The sequence below is a fragment of the Capra hircus genome, assembly GCF_001704415.2.
Source record: "Capra hircus breed San Clemente chromosome X unlocalized genomic scaffold, ASM170441v1, whole genome shotgun sequence".
NCBI classification, from domain to species: domain Eukaryota; kingdom Metazoa; phylum Chordata; class Mammalia; order Artiodactyla; family Bovidae; genus Capra; species Capra hircus.
This window is the reverse complement of record NW_017189517.1, coordinates 40646359-40663130: the sequence shown is the minus strand read 5'-3', so window position 1 is coordinate 40663130 and position 16772 is coordinate 40646359. Positions and strand designations below refer to the sequence as shown.

The 16772-nt window shown below is 45.7% G+C and overlaps 2 protein-coding genes across 2 annotated transcripts in view; one reads left to right on the top strand and one right to left on the bottom strand.

Annotated features, from left to right (window-relative positions):
• Positions 1 to 6818: 6818 nt before the first annotated feature.
• RPL36A (ribosomal protein L36a) lies at positions 6819 to 10104 on the bottom strand. Its single transcript, XM_005700144.2, has 5 exons — positions 9994 to 10104; positions 9475 to 9580; positions 9201 to 9268; positions 7412 to 7534; positions 6819 to 6903 (listed from the first exon to the last, which is right to left on the bottom strand). Exons 1-5 carry the CDS (start codon positions 10102 to 10104, stop codon positions 6883 to 6885), a joined length of 429 nt encoding a protein of 142 aa, XP_005700201.1. The 3' UTR covers positions 6819 to 6882.
• Positions 10105 to 14414: 4310 nt separating this feature from the next.
• The window catches only part of BTK (Bruton tyrosine kinase), a 32554-nt gene continuing 30196 nt past the window's right edge, over positions 14415 to 16772 (top strand). Inside the window, exon 1 of the mRNA XM_005700145.2 lies at positions 14415 to 14578. The gene's annotated coding sequence lies outside the window, so the exon portion shown is untranslated. The remainder of the gene's footprint in view (positions 14579 to 16772) is intronic.

Sequence of the window (16772 nt, the reverse complement as noted above, 5' to 3'; positions counted from 1 at the left end):
AAAATCTTCCAAACTAGGCTTCAAATATACATGAACCAAGACTTTCAGATGTTCAAGCTGGATTTAGAAAAGGCAAGGAACCAGAATCAAATTGCAACATGTTGGATCATGAAAAAGGAAGGGGTTCCAGAAAAAAATCTACTTCTGTTTATTGACTATCCAAACTTTGACTGTGGGACACAACAAACTGGAAAATTCTTAAAGAGATGGGAATACCAGACCACCTTATCTGCCTCCTGAGAAATCTGTATGCAGGTCAAGAAGCAACAGTTGAACTGGACATGGAAAACAGACTGGTTCCAATAGGAAAGGAGATAACAAGGCTGTATTTGTCACCCGCTTATTTAACTTTATGACAGATACACAATGGAAATGCGGCTGGATGAAGCAAAGCTGGAATAAAATTGTGCGAGAAAATACAATAACCTCAGATATGCAGATGACACCACCTTATGGCAGAAGAGAAGCAGAACTAAAGAGACCTTGATGAAAGTGAAAGGAGAGTGAAAAGTGTGCTTTAGACTCAATTTCAGAAAACTAAGAGGCATCTGGTCCCATCACCTCATGAATAGATGGGAAACAATGGAAACAGTACAACATTTATTTTTTTGGGCTCCAAATCACTGCAGATGGTGACTGCAGCCATGAAATAAAGACCGTTGCTCTTGGAAGAAAAGTATGGCACCTAGACAGCATATTAAAAAGCAGAGACATTACTTTGCAACAAAGTATCTAGTCAAAGCTATGTTTTCCAGTAGTTCATATGTGATGTGAGAGTTGGACTATAAGAAGCTGAGCACCAAGAATTGATGCTTTTAAGCTGGTGTTGGAGAAGACTCTTGAGAGTCCTTGGACTGCAAGGAGATCAACCAGTCCATCCTAAGGAAAATCAGTCCTGAATATTTTTGGAAGACTATGCTAAGCGATCCAATACTTTGGCACCTGGATGAAGAGCTGACTCATTGGAAAATACCTGATGCTGGAAAGACTGAAGCAGAAGGGGGTAGACAGAGGAGAGATAGTTGATGGCATTACACTCATGGACATGAGTTTGAGCAATCCTGGAGTTGGTGATGACAGGGAAGCTGCATGCTGCAGTCGGGGGTCTCAAAGAATCACACATGACTGAATGACTCAGAATGAACTGAACACACCTCAGAAACAGAAGCACAGAGAGTTCAGGCAACTTGCCTAGGGTGACAACAGATCAGAAGTGGAAACACAGAGAGGTTAGGCAGTAGCCTAAGATCACATGGCTTGGAGTAGAAGCCACAGAGAGTTTAGACAACTTGCCCTAAGATCACACAGCTCAGAAAGTGGAAACACAGAGAGGTCAGCGCACATTTACTAAGGACACACAGCTCATATATGGAAGCACAGTGAGGTCAGACCAGCTTGCCAAGACCACACAGCCTCAGAAGTGGTAAGCATAGAGAGGTTATACAACTGGTGTAAGATCACAGAGCTCAGAAGTGGAAGCCACAGTTATGCAACTGCCTAAGAGCACACTGGTCACATACTGGAAGCACGAGAGGCTTAGCTAACTTGCCTAAGACCACACTAGTTCTGAAGGGAAGCACAGAGAGGTCAGGCCAACTCGTCTAAGTACCCACAGTCAGAATGGAAGCACAGAAAGGCTTAGGCAACTTGCCTAAGAACACATAACTCACGTGGAAAACAGAGAGGTTAGGCCACCTGCCTAAGATCACATAGCCTCACATATGAAGCACAGAGTGTTTACACAAACTTGCCTAAGATCACACAGGTCAGAGGTGGAATCACAGAGAGGTCAGACAACTGCCTAAGATCACAGAGCTCTTCAGTGGAAGCACAGTGAGGTCACGGCATCTTGCCCTAAGATCTCACAGCTGTAGTGGAAGCTCAGAGAGGTCATGCACGTTGACCTAAGCTCAAACAGGCTCAGCAGGTGGAAACACAGAGAGGTCAGACAGCATGCCTAAGATCACACAACTCAGATGTGGAAGCACAGAGTGTTTATGAGACTTGCCTAAGATTACATAGCCCATAAGTAGAAGCACAGAGAGGTCCAGCAACTAGCCTAGGATCAAACATCACAGATGTGGAAGCACAGAGATCGGTCAGGCAACTAGACTAAGATCACACAGCTCAGAAGTGGAAACACAGAGTGGTCAGACAATTCCCTAAGATCAAACGGCTCTAGTGGAAACACTGATAGGTCAAGTAATATGCCTAACATCGAACAGATCCAAAGCGTGAAAGCACAGAGAGGTCAGGCAATTTGCGCTGAGATCAACACAACTCCTCAGATAATGGAAGCTAAGAGAATTTAGCCAAGTTTGCTAAGAAAACACAGCCTTAGTGGAACGAAAGAGAGGTTTGACGGCACCTTTTCTAAAGCATACACAGCTCATTTATGGAAGCACAAGGATGCCTAGGCAAATCTGAAGGTCGCCACAGTTCAAGTGGAAGTACAGAGTGGTCAGGCGCCTTCACTAAGGTCATGCAGCAATAGGTGCACAGGAGATGTTAGGCAATTTGCCTAAGATCACACAGCCCAGAAGTGAAGCAAAGAAAGGTCAGTCAACTTACCTAAGATCAGACCAGCTCAAAAGTGGAAACAAGAGAAGTCAGGCACCGTTACTAGGTCACACAGCTCAGATATGGAAGCACAGAGAGGTCAGGGCAAGCTTGCCAAAATCACACAGCCTCAGAAGTGGAAGCATAAAAAGGCATAAAGAGGTTACCAACTTGGATAAGATCACAGATTCAGCAAGCCGCTCCAGAGCACAGAGAGTTTCAAACCACTTGTCCCCTAAAGAGCACAAGACTCACATGTGGAAGTACAGAGAGCGTCAGTCAACTTGCTATTGATCACACAGCTCAACAGTGGCCAAGCAGCAAGAGAGGTTAGGCATCTTGCTCTAAGCAACAAAACAGCTCGATATGGGAATCTCAGAGATGCCAGCGCAACTCGAGTAACGATGACACAGCTCTGAAGTGCCAAGCGCACAGGAAGATGTCAGCCTGCACCTTGCTAGGCACAGCGACAGCGTTAGAAATGGAAAGCATAGAGATGTCAGTCACTTGCCCAAATTACACAACTCAGCAAGAAGAAACCCCACAGAAAGGTCAGGCAAATTGCCTTAAGGATCACAAAGTTCCAGGGCTAGAATCACAGATGGAGATCAGCGCCAACGTGCCTTCAAGATCACAACAGGCTCGTTTAGCGGAAGTACAGAGAACAGTACAGAACTTGCCCTAAGAGCACACAACCACATATGGAAGGCCACGATGAGAAGTCAGTCAACTTACCTAAGATAACCGACAGTTCAGAAGCCCGGAAGTACAGATGAGCGTTCATTGCCTCCTTGACTAAGCCGTCACAGCCTATGAGCTGCGAACAAAGAGAGGCCTCTGGCAATTACCTAAAATATAGCTTGCCCGAAGGGAAAGGACAGATTGCGTCACGCACTGCCTAAAAATATCACAGCTGCAGAAAGTAGAACCACAGAGACGGCTCTGGCCAACCTGGCCTAAGATTCATACGATAGCAGAAATGCCGAGTGCACCACTTGATGTCCCACAACTTGCTTAGCATCAAACAGAGCAATCAGAAGTGTCATCGATGAGAAAGCGTCGAGGCAGCTTGGCCTAAGCATCATAATAGCTCAAGATGTGAGAAGGCACAGAGCAAAAGCCTTAGCAAGCTTGCTTAAGCATCACACGATCTCACATCTGGAGCAGTCTGAAAGTGCTTAGGAAACTTGCCAAGGATCTCAGAGTTAAGAATAGTGCGCGAGCCACTGAGAGCGTCAGACATCTTGCCCTAACTGCACAAAGCTAAAGCAAGCCTGGAAGCCTCATAGAGGTCAGGCACTTAGCGCTAAGATCCCACAACACAGAAGTGGAAGCAACAGCAGAGCGATAGGCAACTGCAAAATCACATGTCCTCAATCAAGTCGCCCAAGCAAAGCAGAGCGATAGGCCAAGCTTGCCTAAGATCGACAAAGCTCAGATTGGAAGCCACAGAGAATTTCAGGACACCTCCCTGACATCATAGAGCCTCAACATGGGAAACACAGAGACATACGCCGTAACAGACTAAGCAACACACGAACTAAGAGTCACACAGATCACAAGTGAAAAGCCCCAGACGAGGTCGCCCGGCACCGATTGACTAAGGAGCCCACAGCTCACATTAAAGCCACAGAGAATCACGGCCCACCTTAGCCAATAAACGATCAACACAGCTCAGAGGCTGTGAGAAAAGCAATGCACCCCCACTCCAGTACTCTTGCCCTGAAAAATCCCATGGATAGAGGAGTCTGCGTGGCTGCAGTCCATGGGTTGTCACTAAGAGTTGACCGACTGAGCGAATCACTTTCCTTTTCACTTTCGCATGCCATTGGAGAACGGAAATGGCAACCCACGTCCAGTGTTCTTGTCTGGAGAATCCCAGGGACGCAGAGCCTGGTGGGCTGGCCGCGTCTATGGGTCGCACAGAGTCGAGACACAACTGAAGCCGATTAGAGAGCAACAGCAGCTCAGGAGGTTTAAAAACAGATGATGTCAGGCAACTTGACTAAGCGTCACATCAGACAGAGAAGCAGAATCATAGAGAGTTCATGCAACTTGTCATTGAAGACAGTTTCCAAAGTGGACAGCAAGAGACCGTCAGGGCACTTGCCTAGATTATCACAGTTCAACAAGGAAAAGAACCAAGAGATGTCAAGGCAACTTTGACCAAGAAATTCACACCTCAATAGCGAATCACAGAAAGATCAGCAACTTGCCTAAGACTGAAAATCTCAGAACTGGAAACACAGATGAGATTGCAGATCAGTCTTGGCTTAAGATCACACAGCTCAGATGTGGAAGCAAAGAGAGGGTTTTAATTCACGTTGCCTCCAGCACACAACTCATCAAGTGAAGCCACAGGAAGAAGTCAGCAACTTCCTAGATATTGTAGCCTCAGCGCTGGAAGGCAGACGAAAGGTTAGGCAATTTACTTAAGATTAGCACAGCTCTTACAGTGGAGAGCAGAAAGAAGTATACGCACTTTGCCTAAGAGCACACAGTCATACATAGAAGCCACAGAGAGGTTAGGCATTTTCAATAGATCACACGACACAAAATGAAAGCACAAAGAGTCAGGCAACTTGCTTAAGAATCACACAGATCTCAGTAAAGTTGGAAGCACAGAGATGATTAGGCACTTTTGCCTAAGACCACACAGTTCATACACAGAAGCACCAAAGGTTTGCCCAATAAATGGCCTTTCTTGTCAGGAAACACCCCTCCACACACACTTAACTTTCTAAATCTAGAAACAATTGTTTTTGTAATCTAGGTCCAACAAATGCAAATGGCTTTTTCACCACAACAGTTGGTACATTATGACCTAAAATACTAAACATCTGGACAGAAGACACCCTCCGCTCTAAGATGAATTGCCTTATCTTGAGGTCCCATGGTGAGGCAATGAGTTTCAAGTTGGGGTATGGAGGAATGAGTCACTGGAGGATTTCCAACCTTCCTTTTCCTCTCGACTTTCCTGGTGGCTCAGACTGTAAAGCATCTGCCTGCAATGCGGGAGACTGGGGTTCAATCCCTGGCTCGGGAATCCCCTGGAGAGGAAATGGCACCCCACTCCAGTACTCTTGCCTGGAAAATCCCATGGATGGAGGAGCCTGGTAAGCTACAGTCCACGGGGTCACAAAGGGTCGGACACGACTGAGTGACTTCACTTCTTCCTCTCATTAGTTTACTTAAGGACCAACCTGCAGCTAATGCTTCAGGCCTGCCCCTTCTCCACTTCCCCTTCTACCATTACCCATTTCCCACATAAGCAAAAAAGCTATTCAGCTCACCCATCATGAATGCAGGACAGTACAAAAGGCCCACTCAAAACACAATGTGCATGTTGTAACAATTCCTTAGGCTGTCAGGTGATAACCAACTTTTTTTCAATAAAACTGGAGGACTATTGACTAAAACTGTCCGTTAATAAAATTGGAATAGAATTTGCAAATCCAGACTTAATTCATCCACAGAAACTTGGAAGGAAACACCTCCATGTCCAGTTACCAAAATGCATAGCTGATTTGTTTCACCTCCAGTTTTGCTGCACAAGAATGAAGAATACAAAAGCATACAGAGGATTCCAACTCTTAGGCATTTTACAAGTGAATAGGTCATTCCCCATAGATTCCACTGGGGAGTTTAATAGAAATTCTACCCTTTGCAATGATTTCAATAACTTTTTTATCTACTTAAAATCCGAGGAAGTTTAGGTGGGATGAGAGCAAGTCTAATACATATAAGGGCTTCCCCAGTGGTGCAGTGGGAAAGAATCCACCTGCCAAGCAGGAGACTGGGATTCAATCCCTGGGTTGGAAAGATTCCCTGGAAAAGGAAATGGCAAGCCATTCCAGTTTTCTTGCCTGGAGAATCCCATGGACAGAGAGGAGCCTGGCAGGCTACAGTCCATGGGGTCACAATGAGTTGGATGTGACTGAACAATACTATGCCTAGAGAACTGGGTTGAAATTCCTCAACTTTAGCTGACTTAAATTCTGGTGACTGTAGTAGTAGTAAACATGTGAGACAAATTATGTCATGCCTGGTGAACCCCATATTCAATATGGACATAATTGTTACTAATCTTCTCCCATTAGCAAAGTTTCAGTTCTCTACTTATATTCCATGATAACCAGTAACAGCCTTAGCTTTTTAACAATAAGTCCAAAGTGCTGAAAGTACCAAACCCATCACAGCATCTGATGTGAGTTCAACCAGTCAGATTCAACTCCTAATGAGTCAAGAACCCAAAACCATCAAGCATAAATAAGAGGATTTTATTGATGGCATTTTTATTGTCTTCATAATAAAATACGAAGCTCAAAACTGGATCACTTGGCCCTGCAATAGAACAGGAAAATGAGTTTTTATATTTTGTGAAGAATCTTTACTCCATCAATAATAGTGTCTATTCCTAAAAGGATCACCATCCCTAATTAAAAACCAGTCTTTTCATTTCCCCCTTCTTACATCAAAACTCCAGAATCTATGGATCTTAGTTATATTGAGAGGACTGACTGCCCCTGATCTTAATGAGGGGCCACAAAAAATGAGTAGGCAGAAATCTTCAGCTCTCAACATCTTCCCTGGTAGCTCAGATGGTAAAGCATCTGCCTACAATGCGGGAGACCCAGGTTCAATCTCTGGGTTGGGAAGATATCCTGGAAAAGAAAATGGCAACCCACTCCAGTATTCTTGCCTGGAAAATCCCATGGATGGAGGAGCCTGCTGGGCTAAAGTCCATGGGGTTGCAAAGAGTTGGACACGACTGAGCGAGTTCACTTTCTTTTCTTTCAACATTACAAAACCATATAGAAAGGATTGTACCTTTCACCCCATAATTACACACCTTTCTCTTCTTATCACCTCCCAGCTCAAAATGCTTGCATCTCTTAATAGCCAGCATTCTCTTTGATCTACAGTTGGGCTCAACACATTCAAGCCTCAGTACAATCTTCTTTGTAGTTTTAGCCTGGAAAAATAAGTCAAAGCCTTCATAAATCACTGCAGAAAATCCTTCTTCAAAAATATGACTATGCTGGGTCAAGTATGTAAAGCAAAGCTCTGCAAATTTTAAGAGTTGTGACAATTTGTCTTTAGCTATAGGGAGAAAACAGAATTGTGAAAATAAGTAGATGTTGTGGTGACCCAAGGAGGGTCTTGGAACGCAGAAACAGTAAAACAAGACCCTTATCATCCTTCTCCCCATGTTGTAACTATTAATGGATTTCAGGTCCTCCTGAGCAGTCTAAACTATCTCCCTTCCTACCCCATAGGGAGAAGGTATTTGCCTTACTCTTCCCCCTACCCAGTATACATGCCTCATCCAATCAGCAAATGACCCACAAGACCCCTATCCCACTCCTTGTACCCTGAGTATAAAAGTGGACTAAGGACCCCTGTTCAAAGTCGGTTCTCCCCTGAGCTAGCCTGCTGTTCTAGCAGCGTCTCCCATTCTAATAAACTTTATTTCCCACTCATTCTGTCTCATGTCTTGAAATTCTTTTCCAACTCGCACCTGGACCACGACAGATGTGAGAGAAAATAGTGGCATTATCTATTTGAAATCAAGTTCTCCATTCAAATCAAATATCATAGAGGGTTTCTTATCAAATAGGCCCTCATCACACCACCTTGGCCTGTTAGCAGTTAAGTATTCTGCACAGGCAAAAATGGGTCAACTGAGTCCATGCAACTATACTTCAAACAGCACCTGCAACCCATTAAACAAGGTTAATAAATATTACTTAAATCTACTCTTCAGAGACTACTAACAATTACATTGAGATTTTAAGTGATATTATGTAACTCAGAAAGTACACTTCCCACAAATACTCAACATTTAAAGCCTGCTCCTGTAGTCAGAATTCTACTGCTACTAGTTTGCAGTTCTCAAAAGGGCAAAAACACAAATACAATGTCCCCATCTCCTAAACAAGCTACCCAAATGTGGAAATGGAAATTACCACCTTGAGATCAAACCATTTATTGTACCTAAATGTACACTGAAATCATTCCTGAATAATTTCTGGAACCAGGCTGAATGAGGAGCTAAGTGCCAAAAGAAATGCTGTTTGTGGGAAGGCTATGCTCCAAGCATTGTGTACTTTAAGGGGTAGACAAATTGGAACAGAAACTCAGAAATTCAGACGGAGAACCACAGGTTATTCAGGAAGTCAGTGGCAGACCTAAATGGCTATTTAAAGAACTTTTAAGTCTTCCTCAGGTAAGTAGCTGACTTCAGGGTTCTGAACAGAACTGAGGCTCAAAATAAGAGATTCTTAGTGCAAGCATGATGGCTCCTTAGGACATGACAACAGATGAGAGCAGGGCAAAGGAAAGGATTTACAGTTGTGCTCAAGCTTCAGTCTTTAGGAAAGACAGTCTCATTCCTTGATGTCTGCCTCTTCACAAAGAGGAGGACAAAAAATATAAAACAGCGAGGCAGTGCAATACTGTACAGTGCAGTCAGACCTGGACTGCGCTCCCAGCGACTAAGTATCTCCACAGGTAATTGAGGAAACTTCACTGAAACTATAAAACACACACCTATACTGTAGACGTGTGTGGGCTAAAAGCAAATGTAAAGTCTCTGCCACGGTCAGTGAGAAGCATATCAAACAGTAATTATTACGAACCTTTTTCCGGAAAATCGGCTTAGTCTGCCCACCATAGCCACTCTGTTTCCTGTCATAACGCCGCTTTCCTGGGAGAATGCAAGGTATTTGTCAGGGTTTATCAAACATAACCAATCAAAACAGACACGTGGAAAAGTCTTCTCATCGATTTTATCTTGGACTTTCCAGCAGAAATATCAATGCCCAAGTGGAAAAGGGAGGGGAGACTGGGCTCGCGTATTCGACTACTACACAAATGTTGCATTAAAACCAAATCACGTACAAACCATCTTACCCTGGGCATACAGAGAATCCTTGCCCTTCTTGTACTGTGTCACTTTGTGGGGCTGATGCTTCCCACACTTCTTACAGAAAGTCCGGCGGGTTTTTGGAACATTCACCTAGTAAATTAACCGTTCAGAACATACAGTGTTATCAGACCATTGGCACAAAGCCCAACCCGACCCAGCTGAAGCTAAGGCATCCCACGAGGACTCGACTCTCAAACTCCTCGCCAACACACACCGCTGACTATAAGGTGGTCTAGCCCCATGTACTTCAAGTATAGCGGCCTCTGCCGAGTCCCAAACTAAAACAAGAACATATTCCCTCTACCGCTGCCTACGTCTACCCCATCACTTCAATTCCTGGCCCCGAAGCCCAGTCCCTTTGGGCTCGATCCTGGCAATAGTGGGTTCCTTGGGTACAACGAGTCCACTCAGGAGCCTGGACTCATCCCGAGACAACACCATCAACAGAGAGGGAAAGATTAAACTGGATGTTACCAGACCCCCCCCCCCCCCGCCCCGCCTACCATGTTTGCGAGAGCGATACCAGCACAGAAAGAAAGAGACCGGGCCGGAAACGGAAGTATATAGGAGGTTTCTCGTCGCGCTTCCTCATGGGAGTTGGTGGGAACAACCATAGAGTCTCAGGCTCTGTGCGCAACTCCCTCTGGCGTCTGAGAGGACTCGACTCAGAGCTGCAGGCACAAGCTTAAAGAAGGGCTTTGGCTGAGGCTGATCCACTCTCTTCGACTTCCTCTCGCCCCACTCCAGCTTTGCAACTTTTCCTCACTTCCTCACTTTTGGCGGATACTGCTGCGTAGCAGCGTTAAGTGAAGGAAGCAGTGCTTCCAGATCGTCTGGCTTCCATGTGCCTATCCCCGAGGGAAGCCAGGACTAGAGTGAACTGGACGAGCCCTCCATCTCCATGTCCGATTCCTGTTCCACTTCGAGGTCACTGGGAACAACATTTCAGTGAACTGTCGGTTCACTGAAGGCTTACAGGGAGCCAGTGCTCTAGTACATCTATCACATCGCTAGTTGTTGCATTCAACAAATGTTTATTGAATGCCTATTCTGTGTTGGGCACCGTTCTAGCAGAAGGCGGGCAGGCTTAGTCGCTTCAGGTGTCCGACTCTTTGCCACTCTATGTACTGTAGCCTGCCAGGTTCCTCTGTCCATGGGGTTCTCCAAGCAAGAATACTGGAATGGGTTTCCATGCACCACTCCAGGACATCTTCCAAACCCGGGGATCGAACAGGCAGTCTCTTAGGTCTCTGCATTGGCAGGTGGGTTTTGTACCACTGAGCCACATGGGAAGCCCTCATAAATGTATAATTGGGCTTCCCTGGTGGCCCAGAGGTTAAAGCGTCTGCCTGCAATGCAGGAGACCCGGGTTCGATCCCTGGGTCGGGAAGATCCCCTGGAGAAGGAAATGGTAACCCACTCCAATATTCTTGCCTGGAGAATCCCATGGACGGAGAAGCCTGGTGGGCTACAGTCCACGGGGTCGCAAGAGTCGGACACGTCTGAGCGACTTACAGACTAAATACTTTGTAAGAAAGGAACAGTGCTCAGCATCAAACAGCCCCCGTTTGTTTAGGGAGCAAGTTGGCTACCCTAGGTTCTGCAAAGTGAGAATTAAATTGTTCCGCTCCAACAACAGCAGTAACTAGGCCAAAAGAGAGAACATATCCAGCAGCTCACTTCTTTGCACACCTGGCAGAAGTCATGTGCCAGGTTTCAAGAGAGTCCATCTGGGCATTTTAAGTGAATTGTCCCATAAAATTCTCACAGTAATTCTAGAAGGTAGCTGATACTATTATTCCCATTTTACAGTAGAGGAAACTGAGGCCATAAGGTGTTAAACAGTATGCTCGATGCTGATAGTATTTAGTCTGGAGGAGGAAATGGCAACCCACTCCAGTATTCTTGCCTGGAGAATCCCATTGATAGAGGAGCCTGGCAGGGGTCTGTAACAGTCCATGGGATCTCAAAGAGTTGGACACGACCGAAGGGACTTAGCACATACGATAGTATTTAGTAGAACCAGGGTACAAACACAGGTGATCCGACTCCAGAGCTTGGGTTCCTTTACCATAATATAATATGATTGTTGTGGCCTGGTAATTATAATCAATCAATCAATCAATTCAGTCACTCAGTCGTGTCCGACTCTTTGTGACCCCATGAACCGCAGCATGCCAGGCCTCTCTGTCCATCACCAACTCCCAGAGTCCACCCAAACCCATGTCCATTGAGTCGGTGATGCCATCCAACCATCTCATCCTTTGTCATCCCCTTCTCCTCCTGCGCTCAATCTTTCCCAGCGTCAGGGTCTTTTCAAATGAGTCAGCTCTTCACATCAGGTGGCCAAAGTATTGGAGTTTCAGCTTCAACATCAGTCCTTCCAATGAACACCCAGGACTGATCTCCTTTAGGATGGACTGGTTGGCTCTCCTTCCAGTCCAAAGGACTCTCAAGAGTCTTCTCTAACACCGTAGTTCAAAAACATCAATTCTGTGCTCAGCTTTCTTTATAGTCCAACTCTCACATCCATACATGACCACTGGAAAAACCATTGCCTTGACTAGATGGACCTTTGTTATAAAGTAATGTCTTTGCTTTTTAATATGCTATCTAGGTTGGTCATAATTATAATAACTAACATCTATTGAACACTTATTATATGCCAGGCATTTTCCTAACTACTTCACATACTACCTGCTTTTATCCTAACAACCCAGGTGATATATACCTTTATTAGTATTTAACAGGTGAGAAAACAGGCATGAGACATTAAAGTTGATTTAATGGTATGGCATTACCCAAAGTCACACCAGTGGTTATTATATGGAGCTGGAATTTGATCCCGGGTAGTTTCAAGACCACAGCCTTGTACCTCACTGTGGCATCACAAGGGGCAGCAGGAGCATCTACAGAGTATAGAGAATGATGAAGAGAGAATTGGCAGGGACCCAGGAGGAGGTGTCGCTGGATTAGAGGCTCAGGATCCTTGACGGCCTGAGCTCTCATGCTTGCATTACCCTCCAGGAACACCCACGAGTCTAGAGCTGACTCTCTGATCAGCTCTATTTTCTTGAACAGTGTCTGGGAATGAGATAAAAACATTACCACTGCCTACCGCATTTCCCAAAAGTTTCTTTGCCCAACAGCCAGCCTATAGGCTCAGAGCATTTCCTTCTTCTCCTCAGCCTCTTACGCAGTGTTACTGGCCTTCGAGTTGTTTCTAGAGATTTCTGATGTTAGCAACATGGAAATATGAAGACAATGGACATGGCCTCTGTTAGTCTAATGGACCTTAGTTCTTTTTATCACACCTCATGTGGCATAGCTTTGGTTTAGATTCCTTCACCAATCCTGGTCTCTGGTTTGAACATGATCCTGCTCATTGATTTCCCTTAAGATGAGGAACTCAGAATTGAACACAGGACTCCTAGACGTAGCCTGGCTTCACAGTGTATGTGACTTGTTCACTTACCTACATCTAGACATTGGCACTGTTGGGGTGCACTCCTTCCGTCACCTGGACAAGTGTGTGAGAGGAGTGTACATGGGCAGAGTGAGGGAAAGTGAGTGTCTGTGACCAACTCTCAGGCAGATCCCTGGAGCAGCTATTCAGAGGTGGCTAGTGAAAGGATAAAAATTGTCAACAAAATAGATCATGCAACACTGGCTGCCCCTTTATCTTGGATGGATCTGAGGATTAACTAGTCAACTAGCCTACAAATATTTTTGAAAAATGTCTTGTTCCCTTAAAAATTCTGACAGACTTCTAGTGGGATTTATGATCTGTTTCTACATATAGCACCTGTGCTGTGCTGTGCTTAGTCACTCAGTCATGTCTAACTCTTTGCAACCACATGGACTATAGCCCAGCAGCCTCCTCTGTCCATGGGGATTCTCCAGGCAAGGATACTGTAGTGGGTTGCCATGCCCTCCTCCAGGAGATCTTCCCAACCCAGGGATCTAACCCAGGTCTCCTACATTGCAGGCAGATTCTTTACCCGCTGAGCTACCAGGGAAGCCCCACATATGGTGCCTAGGACAAGTAAATATGGCAGTGGCTGATGTGTCAAGATGGGCAAGCAGATCAGTTACCCAGGGCTCTGTGGCCATCATGGTCTATAGCCAGTACTATCTGCATGTCCTAGGAGAGCCCTCCTGGAGACGATCTCTGCTAGAACGTGAGCTAGAAGGTGGCTGAGGAAACATTCAGGCTTCAAGCAACACATCTAGTCATCTTTTATGAGACGAAAGAGAAAGTTGTAAATGAAGAGTTAATCCCCAAGGCCGAATCTAAAATGGAGAAAATCAACATCCACAAAAAATGGGAAGGACACATGTCAGTGTGTGGGCTTATACTCAGACATTTTTATCTGTAGAAAAAAAAATGCTTTCTTAGAAAATGACTCAGCAGGGGGAAGTCTTGTCTCTACCTCTGTCAGGATCTGTACTTTGGGGTCCCTTCATCAATAGTCTCCATCCTTCATTGTCAAGTTTAACTGTGTGGCCTCAAGTCTCTGCCTTAGAGGACATGAGACGCTAAGGACACACTCCCTTGCCAGTCCCTTTGTTTTGTCTCTGCAGATCTGCATTTCTCCTCTTTTCTGGAAGTCTCCGCTCCCTGTGTTGACCATCCCAATGATCCTTTAGCGATGTCATCCCTTTACGTTGGGGAGGTTGGCCTGAGGACGTGTCTGCTCAACCCAGCCTGGTCTAGAGTCTCAGTGGCCCCAGTCAAGTAGAGAAGAGTTCTTTCAGAGCAGACTCAACTAGTACTGTCAGAGGTCCCAAGCAAATGAAGGGCGGGGACTGCTGGGCGGGTTGGGGGGTGGTGGAATAAGGACAGCAGCAGGGAACCAGATACCATGCTGCTGAGAAGAAGAAAAAAAAAGACATTGGTTTAAGTCAGGAAACAAAAAAAGGGAACTGAGTGGCTGTGAAAGGGTGGGGTTTGCTCAGACTGTCCTTCCTCTCTGGACTGTAAGAATATGTCTCCAGGGCTAGTGTCTTCTGACATCGAGTCCCGACTTCCAAGTCCCGGCATCTCAATGCATCCGGGGAGCTGCCTGCATTAAAGTCAGAACTGAGGTGGGTCCGGGGCATGGCAAGGGCTGGACAGCAGCAGTAACTGCCTTTCCTAGGACCTTGAAGGTCAGAGAGAAAGCGTGGCTGGTGCCATGTAGTCTGAGGCAGGAGGAGGCAGATGGAGGGTGAGTGTCATCGCCTAAGGCCCTGGTAGTCCCTTCTGATAATCAGAAGAGGCTGGAAGGGTCCTTTCTGGGGAGGTCATAGTTGGGTGGAGACAAGAAAAAAAAAGTGACATGAGGTGACCATCTGAACAGGTAGCAGATGTTGGAAAGAGGCAACTCTGCACAATTTGGCAGAAAAGTAAGCTTTCATGCCCGTGGCTAAATAAGCCAGGATAAAAATAAACTGTTTGGGTAATATTGCCAGAAGACCCCAAATGGATCCTTGTGTCAATGAGACCGTAGGAAAAAGAAATTTTTAAGAGGCAGATTGTCTAAAAAAATTGGTCAAAACGCATATGCTTTTGAGCTCTGTAAGCTACGGAAAGGCTCAACCAGAGTGGAAAGCCTCTGGCTGCATTGGGCCAGTACTGCTGGGATCAGAGCTGCCTTGTTGGAAGGACTGTGCGTGCCAACCTCGTGGTAACAGTGGGTAAGAGATTGGGCCAGAAGTCAGCCTCGGCCTCGCGGCCCAGACAGTGCGGCCAACCCCTGAGGTCACGGGGAAGCTTTTTCCTATTACCATTGCCTGCCATGTGCACGGCTCTCTTCTTTTCTAGGCTCCATCATTTGCTTCTCTCCTTTCCTCTCTTCTCCATCTGTCTCTCCCTTCTCCTCCTTTTCCTCCTTCTCCTTTCTCTACCTGTATCCCCTCTTCTTTATCCCCTCCTTAATTTTGTTCATTACCACCCCGGAACAGAGCCAATGCTTAATAAATTCGTGGGGAATCTCAGTGAATTCTTCTTGCCCCTTTCTTCCCCTGCTGTTTTCCCTTTGCCCTTTCCCCCTACTTGCCTAGTGCCTTCCCTATAGGATTGTCGTGAGCAGTGTGTTATCCTATGTAAAGTAGTTAAAATGGGGCCCGGCAATAGTCAGTGTGCCTATCTCAGTGTTTGCTATTATTTGTATTCTGCCTGAGACTTGTCAAGGTCCCCAAAAGGCCTGCCTAGAACAAATATGTGGCGTCTAGAATAAAAAGGATTGCTGGCTCTGACCAAGACATCCTTGGGTGAGTGCGGGCCAAATGGAATTCCAGTCCAGTTTCCCGGTCACCCTGCTCTCCAAGCTCCACGTCTCTGTCTCATGTTGTCTGTTTCTGAAGGTAGGGCAGCAGCAAAGCCCAGAAGCAGGGCTCTGTACAGCTCAGGGGTTATCTTCTGTGCTGTTAGTTACATGCTGCTTCTGCTCCTTCCCTCCTTTTGCATGCCAAGCCCCTGACCAAGGGTGCTACGGCCTCTTGGAGCCTCAGTTATTTGATAAAAAATGTCACCTACCAAATAAGCCACAAGATGCAAATACCCTAAATAATCTAAAGCGTTCTACTGAACTGGAATCCCTTAGCGTTAGCCCTACCTGGTCTATTCTGACCCCTTCAGACAACTTAAACTGTCTACTTGCCTTCAAGTCCAAATTCCTGTGGCTTATGGCTAGCGATGTGTTTGTTCAGAATCTTTTGTAAACTCCTCATGGTGAGAACTAGTGCAACTTTCCATCCACTTCTAGGGTCTGGGTGCAATTTAAAATTATCATCAGTATGATTTACTATTTCCATTTGAGCAAATTTCCTATAGAGAGTTTCCTTTCAGCGGACTAGACCCATACCAGGAAGTGACTTAGGTATAAGGGGAAGACATGGCTTTTGAAAACCAGTCTGAATGTTCTCCAAAGAGTCATCAGACACTTGCTGCTTTTTGCCCGTGGATGCCATGCCGATATCCGATGGCTCGGCCTTCGGAATAAGAGTGACATAGAATTTTCAGGAAGGCAGTGCTCAGTAAGAAGTTAAAGACAGACCTTGACCTAATTCACTCCAAAACTGCTGGGTTATGCAAATGAAGCCATCAGGGGGAGGGGGAGAGAGAAATGCTCTGAGGACCCTGAAACAAATGGGCCACGTGTGACTTTCGGTTTCTCTGGAGGTTCATGTGCACTGGCTGAGGGTGTTGGGAGAGCATTTGAAAAGCAAAAGCCTTAATCCCAGGCTTTCCACCTCCCTCTCTGTGAGCAATTACCACATCCCCTTAGGGTTAACATCA

Coding starts and splice junctions, on each gene's coding strand:
- RPL36A (XM_005700144.2), bottom strand. CDS start 10,104: ATGGTTGTTCCCACCAACTCCCATGAGGAAGCGCGACGAGAAACCTCC. Junction 9,581..9,993: donor GTATCGCTCTCGCAAACATG/GTAGGCGGGGCG, acceptor TTAATTTACTAG/GTGAATGTTCCAAAAACCCG. Junction 9,269..9,474: donor GGATTCTCTGTATGCCCAGG/GTAAGATGGTTT, acceptor GCATTCTCCCAG/GAAAGCGGCGTTATGACAGG.